Raw genomic sequence first — 19,275 nt, 5'->3', positions numbered from 1 at the left:
TGAGAACCACTGATTTAGAAACAGCATTTCTTGTTATGATGATGATAACACATTGTCATTTATATACGTATTTATATATGGTTCTTTACGCTTCTTCGTGAAGCCAGTTGTGTGACAGTGACTGCATCATGAAAGCATGATGGAATGAAATCAAACACTGTGGCTCTTGTTTAATGTAAGCTGCTCTCAGAGATGTTGCATTTTTAGCACTGGTTAAACAAGAGCAGTTTTGCATGGACACCAAAGTTTTGACACAGAATATTGAAAAATGCCGTCGAAAACTCCAGTGTGCCCTTCACTGACATTTCAATTATGTTTGTCCATAGTTGAAATCATTGAAACTCATTTTTCCCTTTTGGTTCTTAATTCTCTAAATTTCACAACTGTACAGTTATGTCAATAATATGTAAATATGTCAGCTACAGTACAGATTCAGCCGTGTGGTACAGTGAGAACATTCCCTGCATTGGCAGCAAACTCTGTTCTAGGCTCCAGCTCAAAACCTCATGGTCGTGTCATATCTTCATCACACGTGCTGAAAATACACTTGAGGAATTCTATTACAAACATTATGGATTTTATGTCTGTTCCATAATGTAAGAGTATTTAATTGTAATGTTTCTGAACCATCTTTGTACCAGCAACAAGGCTGATATGAAACATTTACACCATTAAAATAAAGGGTTTTTCACAGCGATGACATAATGAACCATTTTCAGTGAACGATTGAAGAATATCTAAAGAACCGTCTTTACTATAAAGAAACATTTGTGCAATGCAAAGTTTTAATGGATGTCAAAGTTTCTTAATGGAACCATCAACGCCAGAACCTTTATTTTTAAGAGCCATTACGAAAAAACAAGTATAGGCCACTTCAAGTTCATTTTATGAAGTATACTTAAAGGATTAGTTCACTTTAAAAAAAAACTTTTGCTGATAAACTTTTACTCACCCCGATGTCATCCAAGATGTCCATGTCTTTCTTTCTTCAGTCGAAAAGAAATTAAGGTTTTTGATGAAAACATTTCTCCATATAATGGACGTCAATGGGCCCCAAACGGTTCAAGGTCCAAATGACAGTGTCAGCGCCGCTTCAACGGGCTTTAAACGACACCAGACGATGAATACGGGTCTTATCTAGCGAAACGTTCGGTCATTTCAAAAATAAATAAAAAAGTTTAAGTTTTATAAGCACAAATGCTCGCCTTGCTCTGTTCTGTGATGCGCGTTCGTGACGTCATGTAATACGCAATTACGTTGAAAAGGTCACGCTTGACGTAGGCGGAAGTACCGAGTCAGTGTTTACAAGTTGAACGTGCAAACAAAGTCAAATGCCATTTACAAGCGTGACCTTTTCAACGTAATTGCGTATTACATGACGTCACGAACGCGCAAACTATCATTTGGACCTTGAACCGTTTGGGGCCCATTGACGTCCATTATATGGAGAAATGTTTTCATCAAAAACTTTAATTTCTTTTCGACTGAAGAAAGAAAGACATGGACATCTTGGATGACATCGGGGGTGAGTAAATTATCAGCAAAAGTTTTTTTTAAAGTGAACTAATCCTTTAAGCAATGTTCAAGTATACTTTATGTAGTGAGCATATTAATATGAATGTAGTGGACTTGTAAGTGTACTACTTGGGACTAAATTTGCCTACTTTTTAGCAGTTAAAAGTGTTTAATAGGCTACTCAATCAAAAGAGTAAACACAACTACAAGCCAAGTATACTTAGAATACTTAATTATACTTTTAAGCATGCCAAATATACTTACGCTTTTCTGTCAGTACAAGTCAAATAAAGTGCAATTGTAATATATTTCTGAGAAGCAACCTACATAAATATTTCTGAGAACTCCATAGACAAAGTATACTTTCTTATTTTTTGAAAAACTTTAGTTTAAATGAAGTATACTAATAGCACACATGAATAAACTACTTTTTCGTAAGGAAGTGTAGGACTTCTAGGACTTCTATTATTCTTGTCAATAATAATAATAATACCAGCAAATTGACTACCGCAAACCTCAGTAAATCACCTTGCATGATTAATTTAATCCCATAAATTTTGCCTCTAAAAGGAAAACTCCTACAAAATCTTTAATAAATCCAGACAGTATTTTTTGAATGCCAAAAGAGGGTTTGCACTTCCACAAGCTGTTCAAATCTGCACTTCTGGCCACACTATATAGAAGAGTTTATAGGTGCTATAGCCGATAGTGGATTAAGTTACAGATTTCAGTAATAAGAAGCTTTTGAGACACGTGTCTTTATACTCTTCTTCATGAAGAGCTCATGACTTTCATCTTGGTAAAAATATATAATTCTTAATTGATTTTCCGGTTCACCTTTATAGAATTTATCTCTTCTATAGTACGATAGTTTACAACCATTTACAACCAAAAATAAAGTCAGAATTGCGAGATATAAACTAAAAACTGTGATATATAAACTCAAAATTGTCAGAAAAAGTCAGAATTGTGCGATATAAACTCAAAATTGTCAGAAAAAAGTCAGAATTGTGCGATATAAACTCAAAATTGTCAGAATAAAGTCAAAATTGTGAGATATAAACTCAAAATTGTCCGAATAAAGTCAGAATTGTGAGATATAAACTCAAAATTGTCCGAATAAAGTCAAAATTGTGAGATATAAACTCAAAATTGTCCGAATAAAGTCAGAATTGTGAGATATAAACTCAAAATTGTCAGAATTAAGTCAGAATTGTGAGATATAAACTCTATATCGCACAATTCTGACTTTTTTCTGACAATTTTGAGTTTATATCGCACAATTCTGACTTTTTCTGACAATTTTGAGTTTATATCTCACAATTCTGACTTTATTCGGACAATTTTAACTCAAAATTGTCAGAAAAAAGTCAGAATTGTGCGATATAAACTCAAAATTGTCAGAAAAAAGTCAGAATCTTGAGATATAAACTCATAATTGTGAGGGAAAAGATCAGAATTGTGAGATATAAACTTGGAATTGTGAGAAATAAAGTTAGAATTGTCAGATATAAACTCAATTGTGAGGAAAAAAAGAGTCAGAATTGTGGGATATTTATAGGCTATATGGTACAGTGGGTGTGTTTGAAAAGATGAAGACAACCTAGTGATAAATTACAACCATTTGTACTGGATGTTGGTGGCATCTTGTTATACATCATCTTGCACTCAAAACTTTCGCACATTTCAAAAAGCTGATGTGTGAGGAGTTCAGATTGATCAAACAGGTTTGTGTAGTTTTCTCTTTTTCTCCCATGAGCACTCAGTCTGCTTCAGACACTGACAGCTCGGTGTGAAGAAACAGCCCACACAGTGTGTTTGAGCAACATAAACATTCATGTGAACTCATTAGAGAAAGGACCGAGTTTCAAATGCATGTCATAGATTATGGATCATCATTTGTGGGTGTAATTTTCATAAAGCACAGTCAATCAACAGTTTATGGTCACCATTTCACACACACAGGGCTATCATAGGACACAAAGGGGAAAGAGAAGCACTGGAATATTTGTCGAAGCTGTGGTTTGCTTCAGGACACTTGTGTAGAAGGTCGGTGTGCAAGTACAGGACCAATAATAAATATGTTATTGAAATATGTTATCTGAGCAGTATGGAGCCTTGTTTCTGCCACAGAATAATAATAAAAAAAGTGTGACTTTTATCTTATAAATCTGACTTTAGCAATATATGTAATTGTAATCGATAAAGTTAGAATTGTGAGATATAAACTCATAATTGTGAGGGAAAAATTCAAAATTGTGAAAAATAATATCAGAATTGTGAGAAAAAAGTCAGAATTGTGAGATATACACTCATAATTGTGAGGGAAAAAAGTCAAAATTGTGAAAAATAATATCAGAATTGTGAGAAAAAAGTTAGAATTGTGAGATATAAACTCAAAATTGTGACAAAAAGTAAAAATTGTGAGGTATAAAATTTAAATTGTGAGATGTAAACTTGGAATCGTGAGGGGAAAAAATCAAAATTAATTGTGAGATATTAATTCAAAATTGTGAGGTATAAAATTTAAACTCATTCATTTGTATTAACTATAATAATAAAAGTGGGATATATATATAACTATACAGTGATTGTGTTTCAACAGATGAAGATGACCTAGTGATAAATTATTATTGGCAGTTTTTTTTATAAAGTATCTCAGTATATAGTAAATATAATATACAATGTATACAAATATGCAATCTTTTCTGCATACAAAATGGTTTAGTTTAGTTTATTCCTAATAATCACATATTATATTCTGTACACGTGACATGTAGAAATGCATGCAGGGAAATTGTTCTGTTCAATTAAATTATTTCAAAGATTTTTAAAGAGTGCAGCAGTCCAACTAATATAAAAAGTACCCCCAAAAAACCCCAATTGCAAATCTTTAATTTCTCATTAGAAAGTTTACGGACAAGGAAACCTAGGGTCACTTTTTGTAATTGATTGGCAAAGAAGATGAGAAACAAATCGTGAGTAATAAAGGCCTGTTGAGGAACTATCCATCCAACTTGATTTGCTTGTATTTGACTCCTTTAGTTATTTCAGCAGACGTGTAACAAATCAAACTGTACAAATTGTCCCTTGTGCTGCTACTATACAATCAAATATTTTTACACAATATATTGGATTTTTGTTGTGTTAAAATGGGGAGTTGCAATATAAAAATATATATTCAAGGAACAATAACAAATTGCTGTGTGTGGTGTATTAAATAACAACTAAACAAAGAAAACAGAGCATATTTCCATTCATTGAATACATGAACAAAGAGGTGGGGGTGAAAACATTTGAACAGGATCTACATGTGTAAATTTAGTTTTAAGATAATATTTTTTTAATTTAGTCATGTGCTACAGAACATACTTACATGTTTCCCAGAAGACAAAACAAGTACAATTTACCCTGATCATCCTGTTCAAAAGTTTTCACCCCCATCTCTTTATACATCTTATTGTTTGAACTTTTTTTTTTAAATAGTTGTGTTTGAGTCCCTCAATTGTCTTCAGTGTGAAAAGATAGATCTCAAAATCATACAGTCAGTCCTGGAGAGGGTTCAAATATGCAAAAGATGCTGGAAAACCCAAAGTCATTTGTGGGACATAGAGGATTTTTCTGAAGAACATTGATTGGACAGTTTAACTGTTCAGGACAAACAAAGGACTCAAGAACATCCATCACAAAAACAAAAAAAAGTCTTGGATCTTCCAGGTAACGACACACAGTATTAAGAATCAAGCAATGCAAACTTTGAAACAGGGTACTTTTCAGAAATGTTCTTTTATATAAAATATCTTATAAATAAAAAGCATTTTTTTTTGTTGCTAAAATCACTTGCTAGATGTTGGTTATTCCATCATGTAAGCAAAGTCAACAGTGATTACAAGGTGTTTGTGTCATGTTATAGACGACTAGTCTATTCCTGGGCTTTGGTGAGCCATCTACTAAATTTCCACTGATTTTGCCTTGTGTTAGCCTAGACGTCAGGGCTGTGTTTGGACATGTCTTTTAAACACATGTATGTTTGAAATTAAACCATTTATGCCTTCTTTTAGACATACAATATAATGTGCATGATGCACAAAATGAATTCAACTCTCTTGGTGTATTCTCAGTGTAACTGTAGCTCTAACAGACTTCATGCTGAACTTTAGTATTCGGTATCTTGTGTCTTCATCAAAGAAATGAAAGCATCAGCCAAAAATGATAGTTAAAACTACACTATCTAACTTTTTTTAATAATAAATAACAAAATGTCATTAATAAGAAAGTGCAAATTCATCTTCCAAACCATGTCTTTGCCCAAATACACTTTTATAAACCTACATTAAATGTTATATTTTAGAGCTGTTAGGATGGACTACGTGGGAACTTGCATACATACGTACATCATTAACACCATATCCGTACACAGAGAAACGGGGCTTCGGCTGTGGGTGGGAAGCGGAGGGCCAAAAGTTGCACACTTTAGCTTTAAACGTTCACAGAGTTTAAATGCAGTTTAGCTGCATCTCATCCAGCGAAAACGCTTGCTAAGAGGATATCCAGAATCAGCAGAGAGCTGTTCATTCACGCGCCAGTACCTGTCGTCCTTGAAGAAATACATCTTCCCATTGGTCCATGTGAAAGCTGCATCAGGATTTGATGGGATGCCAGTAAACAGACGGGAAATGGGTTTGGGATAAATGCTGAGGTCATTATAAACCATCTCATCCCACTGCCAATAGCCTGAGCCCTGAAAAACAATGATTTAATGAATTGGGTAATCACATTTTGACATACATTATAAGAAATCATTGTACTATGAAACATACTGTAAGTTTTAGAACTGAAAACTTCACGAATTAATACATAAATAATATGTGCATCAAGAGCGCGTACCGACCGTAATGGGAAACCTAAAATGACAGATGGGACACCCTACTTGGACTTAAAGGGATAGTTACCCCATGATTTACTCACCCTCAATCCATCCTAGGTGTTTATTACTTTCTTCTTTCAGACGGACACAATCGGAGTTATATTAAAAAATGTCCTGGCTCTTCCAAGCATTATAATAGCAGTGATCGGCCATCAAAGTGCATCCATCCATGATAAAAGTAAATCCACACGGCTCTGGCGGGTTAATAAAGGCCTTCTGAAGGGAAGCGATGCGTTCGTGTAAGAAAAATATCCATATTAAAAACTTTATCGACTTAAATAACTTCCCGCAGGCGGCCGTACGCATATGTTTACAGTGAAAGAGTAACACTTGACCTGACGCACAACGCAATGACGAACTCAGAAGATCGAGCAAAACAAAACACCAGTCACGAATTAGAAGTCTAAAACGACAATTTTTAAAGAGTAATATCGGAGGAGCTTGAGTTTGTCGCCCAGCCCTGTTTGTTTGAACCGCCAGAGACGTTAAAGTTTACGCCACTCCTACATCATGCATCGCGTCAAGTGTTTCCCACGGAAATCCACCAGTACCACTGGAATTAAAAACATTATTACAAGCTTACCTGTTTGAATCGAGCTAAGGAAAGCAGACAGTTTTGAACACTGGCAGGTTATGTACTTGCTCAACTTTATTTTGGATCATTTTTAACCCCAAAAAAGTTACGAACTGCAGCTTTAAAAGACCTTTTTTAATTTTCACATTCAAAAGACCTGAACCGGAAGCGATGCATGCAACCTGTTTTACAGAATACGGAAGTTTGTTGCACAAACTCCATTTGCTAAGAAATATTGGTGAAGGAGGACTGATTCAGGACTTGAATCAGGTGTGTAAATAAGACAAGATAAAATTGTGTAGTGTCCTCATGAATGGAGCTGAGCTAAACAGAAAAACATCTATCAACAAAAACAGTTTGTTTATAGAGCTTTTTGAGGACTTATGAATTTATCATGATTTTTTTTCTCGTAAGTATAGGTTGTGAATAATAATGTTAAAATCTCACTATACCTTAAAGAAGAAAATTTTCTTGTTCTTCTCATAGTACAATGCAGCGTCGATGTTGGCAGGGATTCTTTTTAGTGGTTTGGGGTATCGATAGTCAAGGCGGTAATTTGTGAACCTCCAGACTTTTTCACCTGAGAAGGAGAAGCAGGTGGGTAGAAGAAAAGACTTCAGTTAAAGGGAACTTGGCAACTTAGCCATTTCTTCGCTGATTTTCACTTTTGTTGTAGCATGTTCTCCCCATGAGCTCCCCCTACAGCTGTGGGGCGTATATTTCACAACACTGTCGAAAAAAAAAAACGCTGCTCATGCGCATGTTATTATCAGAGTCGACCAACTTTAACGTGAGGAGCTGTGTCTACCGAGGTGGGTAATACAACAAGCACAGTATCATAGGACATGTCATGTGTTTATGTCGAATTGCCGTAAAGCAGTTCGTGTTTCTCGCTCGTTCTCGCTTCTCTCGAGACTTCCTATTTCCAATTTACCGGGACGTTAGTCCCCATGTTGCAAGGTTGGTTTTCCTGCCTGGGAACGCTGGGGGGAGCGGGGAAAGTCACCATTTTCACCAGAACAGGTTATTTAACCATCCAAATGATTTCTAAACGGTTTTATTAAGTTAAAAAAGTTGCCAAGTTCCCCTTTAAGTACTGACATAAATTATCCAATGAACATTTGTGTATGAAAGCTGTATGCAGTTGTGACTCAGATCAGGCAAGATGTTTTTAAAGGAATATTCAGAGTTTGGTACAATTTAAGCTCAATCATCAGCACTTGTGGCCTAATGTTACAGGGTTTACCACACAAATCATTTGACCAATTACTTGACCCTCCACATCCCCCCCCAAACAAGTAGTGATGCGTTCATGAACAATTCACAGTCCAGTTTTTTTTCTCCATGGATTTCGCTCACACCAAACTTGTTTTTATTTATTTTATTGCACTTGATTTGCCCGAGAGCCATCCGTTAGATTACTTAAATACTTTTTTAACTGTAAGAAGGGAAGGTTGGTGAATGTCAAGACATTTTCATGTTTCAACCTGTGACGTAAAACACATCAGTAATACCCCACTCGTGATTATTTAAGCTTTTACGTGTTTTGAAAAATGCATTTGTTAACAAGTATTTAAACAGGACTACAGAGATTGCCGAACATTGCCGAACATCTTACCAATTATTCCAACTCAAACTTTCTGACTTGTAGATGTTAGAATAAAGTGTGAGTGAGTTGTGGGAAGCTTAGTGATGGTGACATTAAAGTCATGCGACCGTGGTGCAGTCTTTTACTTCTGGCAGGTTTTTATTTCTTTTATTTTTTTAGCTTTTACTTCTGCCGATTGTTTTTAGGCTTTAAAATTCATTAAAGTTCTTCATTTGTAAAGATACACACCATATTACTAATCTGGTAGAACTATTCCTTTGACCACTTTATTAATAATCTTATAGATCTGCGCAACTCTACAGCATACCAACTGGACACTGCAACGGTAACCATGGTTCTGTCCTCTCTAGCACCCTGGTTTCTGTGTCTCCTCTATGGCTAAAGAAGATTAAGGAGAAAATCCCAGCACCATGATATAACTAGCACACATATACTCTCAAGAGGACAACCAAGAACATGGAGCGCAGGTGGAGGAATACCAAACTACAGTTATTTCGCATTGTGTGAAAGGATAGCATTACTAGTTACAGAAAGGCTTTAAAAGTCGCAAGGTCTTCTTACTTTTCTAAACAACCCTAATGTATTTTATTTAATACAGTAGCAAACTGACAAAATCGTAATCTCCGTTTCATGATGAATTGAATTATTGTACCAAAAATTTTGATGGATATACTGTTGTTTCTCGGCTACAACACTATCAAATACTGAAGAACGCAACATCTAGCAAACTGACAAAGATGAACTGAAACACAGGACTATACAAGAGATAACGAGCAACTAAACAAGACACAGGTGAACATAATCAGAAACAATGTACACTAGTAGAAACAGGCTGCGTTTACACTTGGCATTAACATGCGACCTGTATCTGGATGTTGTCCACATACACATTGAAAAGACGAGTGTAAACGCGCTTCTGATCGGAATGTTATCTGATCAGCGTGTCCAGTTTCGTAGGTAGTCGAGGACGCATTGTGATCGGATCTCAGTGTAATGTAAACGCAATCCAGCCGTCGTGTCTGCATTCACAGGTGGACGTCATATAAATCCCCCAGTCTCCCCACGCGGCTGTCAGAAAATAATGGCCAGACGCAGTTTAGACAATAAATTAAATTTATTTGAACCTTACAATAAACTTTAATATTTAAAACAGTTTGTTTGACTTACATGATACCGTGTGTGTAATTTTTCATTTTAATTGTGCAACATTATCTGAACGAGGTGATCGCCTGAACAATCACAGCTGTGAGTCATGAGATCTTAATGAAGAGCGTGCGCTGCTTTGCCAGAGGAATAATAGGAATAAACTTTTTATTTTTTAAATGTTGAATGTTTTTATTGTTTCAGCATGTGTATTAATCTCACATTTCTGTAAATATAGTCATTGCATGCTATAATCTTAAACCCCGATGATCGATGATGTGACTTGTGTTTTTTTTTTATTATAACCCAGTTATTTTTGTATGATCAACTCTGGAAATATTCCTTCATTCAAAAAACGCAATTTGATTTAAAGATGGAGATTGCACAGGAAAGTAAAGTGAGTGAAAGAAATTGGGACATTGCTTAATTTGTATTATCTTTACTCTTATTGGTGTCGTGCTACAGACCTAATTTAAATATTATGCAGGAAACAGAAATCCGATCGGTTATCCAGATACAGAGGCTACTTAATATGAACAAATGTAAACGCACGGTGTCCTGATTGCCTAATGATCCGATCTGCTTGATCGGATCATGATGATCGCATGTTAATGCCAAGTGTAAACGCAGCCACAGTTGCTGCATCCGAACTCGCCTAAGTTATTACTTCACGACCGCTAAACAAATATGTACTATATAGTATGAATGTGAGTAGTATGAATGTAATCTGGACGTACTATATTCGCCATGTTGTCATTATCATGTAATGTGGCCTCATGGGATAGTAAAGTGTCCATCTTATGCACACTGTAGAATCTCACTGGAAGAATAAGGTCATCTAGGAACTTTTTGCCTACTCTTTTATTAGTATTGTGGATTTGGACATACTTCATTTGTCACATACTGTTTTTCGTCAAGTATATAGTAGGGAAGTATGCGATTTTGGATGCAACCAGGAACAAAACACAGGATAAGAAAATGGAAACAAAATGTAAACTAAGACTCTATGATACATCAAAATATGAATCCTTAGACACAACAGAAACAAAACAGAAAAACACAGAGCATACACAAACAGGTAGTGTATTTAGTATTTAGCACCTACACTCTAAAATAGCCTTTCTAGCAGTGTTTGGGGAACAGACATTTATGTTAGTTTAACTCTAAAGACCCAACTTTTTAACCAAGCATACACATAACTCATTCCCTTAATCCTCTTACACAAATCCTGGATTATTGTGCAAATTATTGCACTGCTTTAGAGCAGCAGAATAATAAAGGTGGAGTCTATGCTTACACTGTCTGTCTGTTTCACTGTCTCATCCCCAGGTTCCCAGAGTCAGTCTGATCCAGTCTGTACCCAGGCCAGATGTTTTATTTAGGACCAGCTCTGACCACAACTCAGTCCTCTTCAACTTCAGCACAAACCCCAACAAACTGACTTCTGCTGGTCAAACTACATACTGCTTTTATCTATAGTATTTATCATTTAAAGATAAATACTATCAATTTTAATTATACCATAGCTTGAAATCAACTACCACATTATGATAGTCAACCCCCTGACCTCCATTGAGCTAGGTTTCTCCCAAGGTTGTTATTTTTCTCCACTACTGACTTTTGAAGTTCATAAAGTTTAAAAATGAGTTTTAATTGTAAAATGGGACTACAGCTGCCATATTGGGAATTCCCATTTCTCCAATGGACTTTATGCACAGCTGCACTACTTCCTGAACTTTAGCCAGCTCCTTTGTTTCCTGTCTGCCATTATTGGACAAACTGATTAATCCAGGTGTGTCTGATTATTGTTGTTGGTCAGGCACACCTGGATTAATCAGTTTCCTGTCTGCCATTATTGGACAAACTAAGGAGCTGGCTAAAGTTCAGGAAGTAGTGCAGCTGTGCATAAAGTCCATTGGACCATGGACTTCTGTGAGTAAAAAGCTCCTCCTGTATTACATTCATTATTATGGCTCCAATACAATTCCAACAATTTTCAATAAAACATTTTAAAAGGCATTTATAAAACAGTTAGTTCCAATCCTTGATTCTGATTGGCCAATAGCTGTGTTTTATTTACGATAAAACACGGCTATGACCGCTTCACCACTGTTCTATGTATCACTACACAACACCCCTAGCAACCACTCTTAGCAACTTAAACGCATGTTTGATCTCATCGATATTGTTCACTGAAGCTATAGTAGAGTATTGTGAGAGATCGAGTAAGCGAGTGTACCTGCATTTACAGTAGACATAGCATTTTCCTTCAGGTCAGTCCTATATATTCATAATAAAAAAATCAGTTTGAATGTCCGCTGCGATATCTTGTCCTTTTAACAGTTAAGGGGTTTTCCCGAGCCCGTAGTCATCTGTGTACAGTCAACAGGCAAGTGCTGTATCGTGAATAAGTAACGGCTGACTCCGCTTCGCGTCGTGCCTAACAACGCCCTTCAGCCGTGACTTATTCTCGATACAGCACAGCCTCTCGTACCTTATTGCTTACATAAATCACTAGCCTGGCTCCACCCTCCTACATACTTCCACTCAATTTTCATTTTCCTTCAGGACTATGTCTGGGTTTGTGGTATATTCTTGTGTTTTCTCCTGTCAACTTTTTACCGATCCAATCAGCGAACGGGGAGTGGCGGAGAACGATGACGTTGAGGTCGTGCGCTAGTGTGAGTTGAAGTTTCGTCACGACCAAACGTTAGCGATTGGTTATGGCAGATCCAGAGTGGCTCTGGGAAGATCCAATAGTTTTAAACTTCAACAGAGTACCCGCCTTCAAGGAAGTTAACGCTTGTCAATGGAGAGCGGCCAGACACTCTGTACAAATGAAATGTACGAGAGTCTGGTAGGACCAGGCTAATAAAACACCACTTTATTGTAGAATTATCTACCTTTAAAGAAGTATGTCTTGTTGGTTCTTGGGGAATATACAGCTGCATTCAGGTTTCCTGGCAGCCCCTTCCACAGCAGACTTATTTTGACTGGAGAGTTATGGCCCATATCTGTTACCGTCCACACATAATCCCCACTAAACGCATACGTCTTGCGCCAGGGACCTAAGACAAATAATTACTGTTTTAGAACATTTTCTATAACATATTTCACTATATAATTAGTTATTGAACAAGCAAATCTACTGCATTTGAACTGAGGTCATGTGTACTGTTATACGGCACGGTTTTCTCACCCAGCATTATAGCATCAAGTTTAGCATTGCATGGATCTAGCACATCACTCCTGGGGAATGGGGCCATGGTAGTGGGATGTGTTTCGTCATAGATATCATCAGCAGTAGTTGTACTGGAGATCTTTTTACCTGAATTCATGAGAGTAATTAGCAAAGACAGTTATATCCATTGGCAAACATTCATTTATTTAAAAATTCCCTTGATTATCTCACCATATATGGCTTGGATTCCTCTGATATCATCAATGTGCAGTCTAAAATTAGCCTGGTAACCAGTGTAGTGCGCTGCCATAAGAGCACCAGTGTACTGAGAATGACCCAAGCCAAGAGCATGGCCGATCTCATGAGCCGCTACAATGCGCAGGTTAGAACCATAATACTTCCCTTCAGTCCAGAATTCATCTTCATCAAAGTGAACTATTCCTGATGGAGGGGCTTCAGCATGGGCGAGAACATGGCCTGACAAAACATTATTACGTAACACTTTAGAATAATAGTCCGTCATTAATAGGTTCCTATGAAGGAAGTAATGCAGGACAAATGAGTTCTACATTAACACTTCAGCTACTATTAACTAATATTGAAACAAGATGAATACTCAGTAAGTAATAGCAAATAAAAAAAAGCTGTTTAGTTCATAAAATTGTATCTAAATAAAATAAAAAAATGTAATCCATAAAAGGACCTCATGATGGGTTTGAAAGCTTCTATATGAAGCTCCTGACAGAAGCCTTTAAGATTTTATATATAGAATGTTTTCTTCGTGATCAGATGGTGTCTAACAAGCCTGGGAAAACCTTGTCGAACTTCCGGCAAATTTGAGATTTGCTCTGCAAGTCCGTCTGGCCAAGAGCCCATTCAAGCCCATTTCCAATTTTTCCAAATCGAGGCACCAATCACAAACGTTGAGGCGGGCTTTACGCGATGCCGATAGCGCAGCGACGTTGAAGCAGTTTTTGCACCTAACAAAGATGGCTGCCGCCGTGGAACGTCACTCGTTCGAATCAGCTATCGCGTCTGTTTTAAGCGGTTTGAACGTTTCCTTTTTGTTAAAAACCGAGCAAAGAACAACAAGGTTGAGATGTTTTTCCGTCGCTCTGCATACGCCATCTCCTTCATCGCTCTGATTGGTTTAACATGTAGTCTATTGGATAGACCTAAGTCCCTCCCCTTCCGGTGGACCACCATGGGACCTTATTTCAGAAAAAAATTGTATGGTAGTCAATGGCGAGAGACGACAAATATTTTGATCTCGTTTGAATTGTGCCCTGAATTACACATATGATGTTTGTCAATTTAAAAGATACATTTTAAAGTAAATAAAGTCGCAGTTTGATGTAAAACTGTTGAGGTATAAGACTGTGAAAATACGTAATTACAAAGACTACAAACCCAAAAGGCGCACATGTGACGTCATACCTTTTCTCTCAATGAATGAAGCTAACTTTACTGAAGCTAACTTTACTGAAGCTAACTTTACTGAAGCTAACTTTACTGAAGCTAACGTCTGTCATGTTTTCTTACGTTATAATCGTAACGTTACGGCGTCATGCCTGAGTGTGTTGTACCAGACTGCACACACACGAGCAACGATGACGTATAGTGCGAGACGAGAGATGTAGTTCATTGAGCGATTTTCACATAAAACTAAACGTTACTCTTCTGTTTTATGACAAACTGCGACTTTCTTGACTTTCATAATTATCTTTTAAATTGACAAACATCATATGTGTAATTCAGGGCACAGTTCAGACGGAATAAAAAGATAAGTTGTCTCTCGCCATTGACTACCATACATATTTTTTCCGAAATAAGGTCCCATGAGCCGGAAGCGGAGGGGCGGGACTTAGGCTCTCTATTGCGCACAGAGGCTTTGAGCGACGTCCGTTGGTGACGCCCCTTTGGAAATGGGCTGTGAATGAACCTTCCCCAGACCCACTCTCAGTTACCAACGGAGAAGGGTCTGGTGTCAACCAAGCTAGTGTCTAACACCAGATCTTACTGAATTGTAAAACACCATGACAGGAGTAAAATATATAAAACACTATTTAATTGTATTATGTTCCATTATGTTTTGTAATATATCATTGTTAATATTACATTAAATAATACGATTGGTGAGATTTACTTACCAGGACCATCAAAAGGTGAAGGACAGCCATCTCTCTTGTGAAATGAGATTCTAATATCAGCAAGCCCAGAGTTGACCTCTTTAAAGCTGAGCGGGGTGACATCACTCCAGAAGTTAAAGGCTGAGCGTATCGCGGTCTGTGTTGCGCTTTTCCCCATATCTGGTGTGTGGCTGTAAATCCGATATGTTAAGTTTTTCTTTCGCCAAAATCCTACGAAATAACAAAGACAAACAAAAAACCCAAACAGCTGTTTTCTCCATGTCAAGGGCAAAGTTGATTACTTTGGTTATGCCAACCATTCCATTCTATTCGTTACGGCATCAATTGTAAATTACCATATTAAATTGTTTAGCATGTTTGAGCTTCTGCAAGAACCAATGTTTGCAAGCAGGTTTGGTTGAGTTGGTTCATGTTCGCTGATCAATGTAATGTGAATAAAAGCCTAAATGAAGTCTAATAATAAGTTAATAACTGGCCCACATTTGCATCCAGATTTAAATTTAAAGGGGTGGTAAAGTATGATTTCACTTTTCTAACTTTAGTTAGTGTGTAATGTTGCTGTTTGAGGATAAACAACATCTGCAAAGTTACAACGCTCAAAGTTCAAAGCAAAGGAAGATATTTGCTTTTAAAGAAAAGGACTACAACAAACGGCAAGTAGGAACTACACGACATTCCTCCTGGGTTAGTGACATCACCAACCCTAAAATGTACATAAGCCCCGCCCCCTGAACACGCAGTCCATGTTGAGAAGAGGAAGAGTTGTTGGTAACACTTTACAATAAGGTTCATTAGTTAACTACATTAGTTAACGTTAACTAATAATGAACTGCACTTATAGAGCATTTATTCATCTTTGTTCATGTTAATTTCAACATTTACTAATACTTTATTAAAATCTTGTTAACATGAGTTAATACACTGTGAACTAACATGAACAAACAACGAACAGCTTTATTCATATGAACTAACATTAAGAAAGATTAATAAATACTGTAACAAATGTATTGCTCATTGTTAGTTCATGTTAGTTAATACATTAACTAATGTTTAATAAATGAACCTTATTGTAAAGTGTTACCGAGTTGTTGTAGTCGAGCACATTTGTGAGTCAGCTCAGACTTTAGCATCCATCTTTTCACATGCAATAGAAAGTCACTCTGTGTGCATCTCACAACAGTTCCTATACGAGCGACTTATAGATTATCATGACAGAATATGCTAACTGAAGATAGTTAACTCCACATCAGCAACATAAATTCATCAACTAAACATTCAGAGACGTCCTGTTGCTTCTACATGTCACTTCTTCTTGAGTCTCTCCATCTTTGTCTGACTCCGTTTTAACATTAAAGGCAGAACAGTTTCTGTCATTTTAGTGTGTCTGCGTGAGGTAATCGCAGCTGCTAACACACGCGAGCTCTTGAAACCCCGCCCTCTGTGCAGCTCATTTGCATTTAAAGGGCCAGGCACAAAACGGTGCGTTTTTGCAAATCCTCAAAAAGTGACAACTTTAACATGCTTTATAAAAATATCTGTGGGGTATTTTGTGCTAAAACTTCACACACACACTCTGGGGACATCAGAGATTTATTTTACATCTTGTGAAAAATGGCATTTTACCACCCCTTTAAGGTGTTGACTCTGGCTTTCAGGACTGTCACTGGAACAGCACAACTCATTCTTACAAGTGTCCAATCTGTTGTAACTTAAGTGAGTATAACGTGTAAATCATGTGTTATGAATCATCATACTCTTCAAAGTTATAAACACATAGTATAATAATAATGTGAAATGTTGTTTTGTATCATTATTCATGATACAAGATGATACAACATATTATATTGTGCATGCATCGCAATGCATTAAGATGACCCATTCTTATGAATAGAAAGGGTTCAAAGAAAATGTTTCTGATTTAGTAATAAAGGAGGTTGACTGTATTATGAAATAATCTGGAAGTATAGGCACCCACCACCAAATCGCCTGTATTTGAAAGACTTTTGGTTGAAGGGGTCCTCAACACCACACCGCGGCTGCCTCATTTTAAGAAGAGTAGCTCTGTCGAGACTTCCCGTGATTGACAGCCCTGACACCCTCTGAAAGAGACTTTCACAAATAAACACAACAGAGATTACAATGTGAGCGTGCTCCACAAGAATTTTTATCAAATTAGGATCAAGTCGGTAGTAAAATCAAGCATTTGAGCATGCATTTATATATATATATATTATATATATATATATATATATATATATATATATTATATATATTATTATTTTTTTATATATATATATATATATATGTATATATAATGACAACATTGATTTTACCTAATAGCCACTTTCATATCCCACTCACTGGAATCTTTCTGAGCTTCCGGGTTCAGTGGAGTATCTAGATATCCAAACCGCCTCAGGTATATCTATGAAATGTGAAAATATATGCAGTCTAACAAAAACTACCCCATTAATCATTAAAAAATGTAAATGCATGTTATGAATGTTAAAATATTAAAGATGTATTGTCAACCAGCAAACTGTGGCTGATCATTTTATGTCAGAAGTTCAGTAACACAAATATGCTTTCAAACACCTGCTTCAATTTTTTTTTGTTTAATTTGATTTATTTATTTATGACTAAACTTCTAATATTATCATATTTTTGTGATAGCAGTTAACAAGTGATGGACACAACGAAACCACACAGAAATACATTCAAAAGCAATTTGCACAGTTAATTACAATACAAAGTTAATTAATAATAAAAATTTCAGCCAAATTAATACTTTGAGATTTTTGTTGTTGTTGTTGATGTTAATATATAAAAAATAAAGTTCATCAAGGCATGTATAAATTACATTTTAATATATTAATAGATAGAATTCATATAATTCTGAAACTTGACCCAAAAGCTTCAGAAGAGTTTGGCCAAAAATATATTGTGACTGTCTTTTAAAATTATTTTAACTTCCCATAATCTTTAAGATTCTTTCAGGATTTTTTAAAAGTCTGTATTATTTTTAGCGTTGTATTCTGGCTTTTTGATTCGTGTAAAAGTATAACTATTTACTTATTTAACGATACTTTAAAGTATTTCAAAAGTACATTTATAACACAGCATTCATCCAAGCAAATTCTTTCTTTCTTTTTTACATTTATTTAGATCTGTGTATTTATCAATGTAACGACATATTTGAAATTCTTGTTGTTGTTGTTCGAATTAAATAAGAGTTAACAATATGGATGGTATTTTCCGATATTTAAATGTATTGCCTAAGGACTAAAACCTAAAAAAAAAAACACATGCATTTAAATCACGTTTTTATTACCTGTGCCTCAGTGAACTCTCGTTTTCTGCTCGTCTCAGTAAATGACCATACACGTAGAACAGCAGTCAGAAATATTGTATATTGCAACCAGTGAGCCATAATCCCAGTCTGCAAAGAGCTCCAGTGGTGTCGAAAGATGAAATAATGTGTGGAGCTGAATGGAGTTGAGTCAAGCGCGCGCAGTGGCGTCCTGTGGGTTTACTGTTAATCGAGCGCAGAGCGAGTGAAGAATAGATGATGTACTTTCTCCTGCTCCAACTAACCAACACACACCAACATCTTTCTCACGCGAAACCTAGTTTTAAAAATTCTTGGAATCGTTGCCATACATTTGTAAATAATTCCTTGATTCAGTATGTGTTGGTATTCAGTTATAATATTATTGAACATAATGTCAGCTACTGACTACATGTTAGCCTAATGTTTACATGGTAGGCTACAATCAACCCTGTTGAAACACAGAACAACTTACTGAAATGTATCATGTCTCATGCAATTACTCAACCAGGGTTCCACAGAAATAGGTCAATATACAGCTAGTAAATAATCACCTTTTACCTTTAGATAAAAGGTATTTATTTAAACATTTACCTCAGAAAAGCCATTCAATGACCATAAACTCGATAGATAACTCTAGAGAGGAGCATTTCGCAAAAATATCTTAAATCACTGAAAAGTTAGGGTATATAACTTCATAAAAATTCCCTTATATGCATTTGTATACTAATCAGTTGTTAATTTTAACCTTTAATAATAATAATACTGTAGGCTACTGTAGGCGACGCCCATACACTCATTCACTATTCCCTACATTGGTCCACTAATATAGTTCCCTTGAAGGAGTG

At 36.2% G+C, this 19,275-nt stretch overlaps 1 protein-coding gene across 3 annotated transcripts; it reads right to left on the bottom strand.

Moving 5' to 3' along the window:
- Positions 1–4,313: 4,313 nt before the first annotated feature.
- On the bottom strand, positions 4,314–18,615 carry mmp19 (matrix metallopeptidase 19). 3 transcript variants are annotated; one of them, XM_079598053.1, is made up of 9 exons: positions 18,431–18,615; positions 17,433–17,524; positions 17,075–17,208; positions 15,100–15,309; positions 13,181–13,426; positions 12,968–13,096; positions 12,672–12,836; positions 7,469–7,596; positions 4,314–6,256 (listed from the first exon to the last, which is right to left on the bottom strand). In XM_079598053.1, exons 1-9 carry the CDS (start codon positions 18,527–18,529, stop codon positions 6,023–6,025), a joined length of 1,437 nt encoding a protein of 478 aa, XP_079454179.1. In that variant the 5' UTR covers positions 18,530–18,615; the 3' UTR covers positions 4,314–6,022. The 3 variants fall into 3 exon arrangements, with proteins under 3 accessions (XP_079454179.1, XP_079454180.1, XP_079454181.1); XM_079598054.1 differs by having other exon boundaries at positions 17,433–17,550; positions 18,431–18,476; XM_079598055.1 differs by lacking the exon at positions 17,433–17,524 and having other exon boundaries at positions 18,431–18,566.
- Between the last annotated feature and the right edge of the window lie 660 nt (positions 18,616–19,275).

Source organism: Phoxinus phoxinus (genome assembly GCF_949152265.1).
Source record: "Phoxinus phoxinus genome assembly, chromosome: 22".
NCBI classification, from domain to species: Eukaryota; Metazoa; Chordata; class Actinopteri; order Cypriniformes; family Leuciscidae; genus Phoxinus; species Phoxinus phoxinus.
The sequence above is the reverse complement of the archived record's forward strand: the minus strand, read 5'-3'. Positions and strand labels throughout refer to the sequence as shown.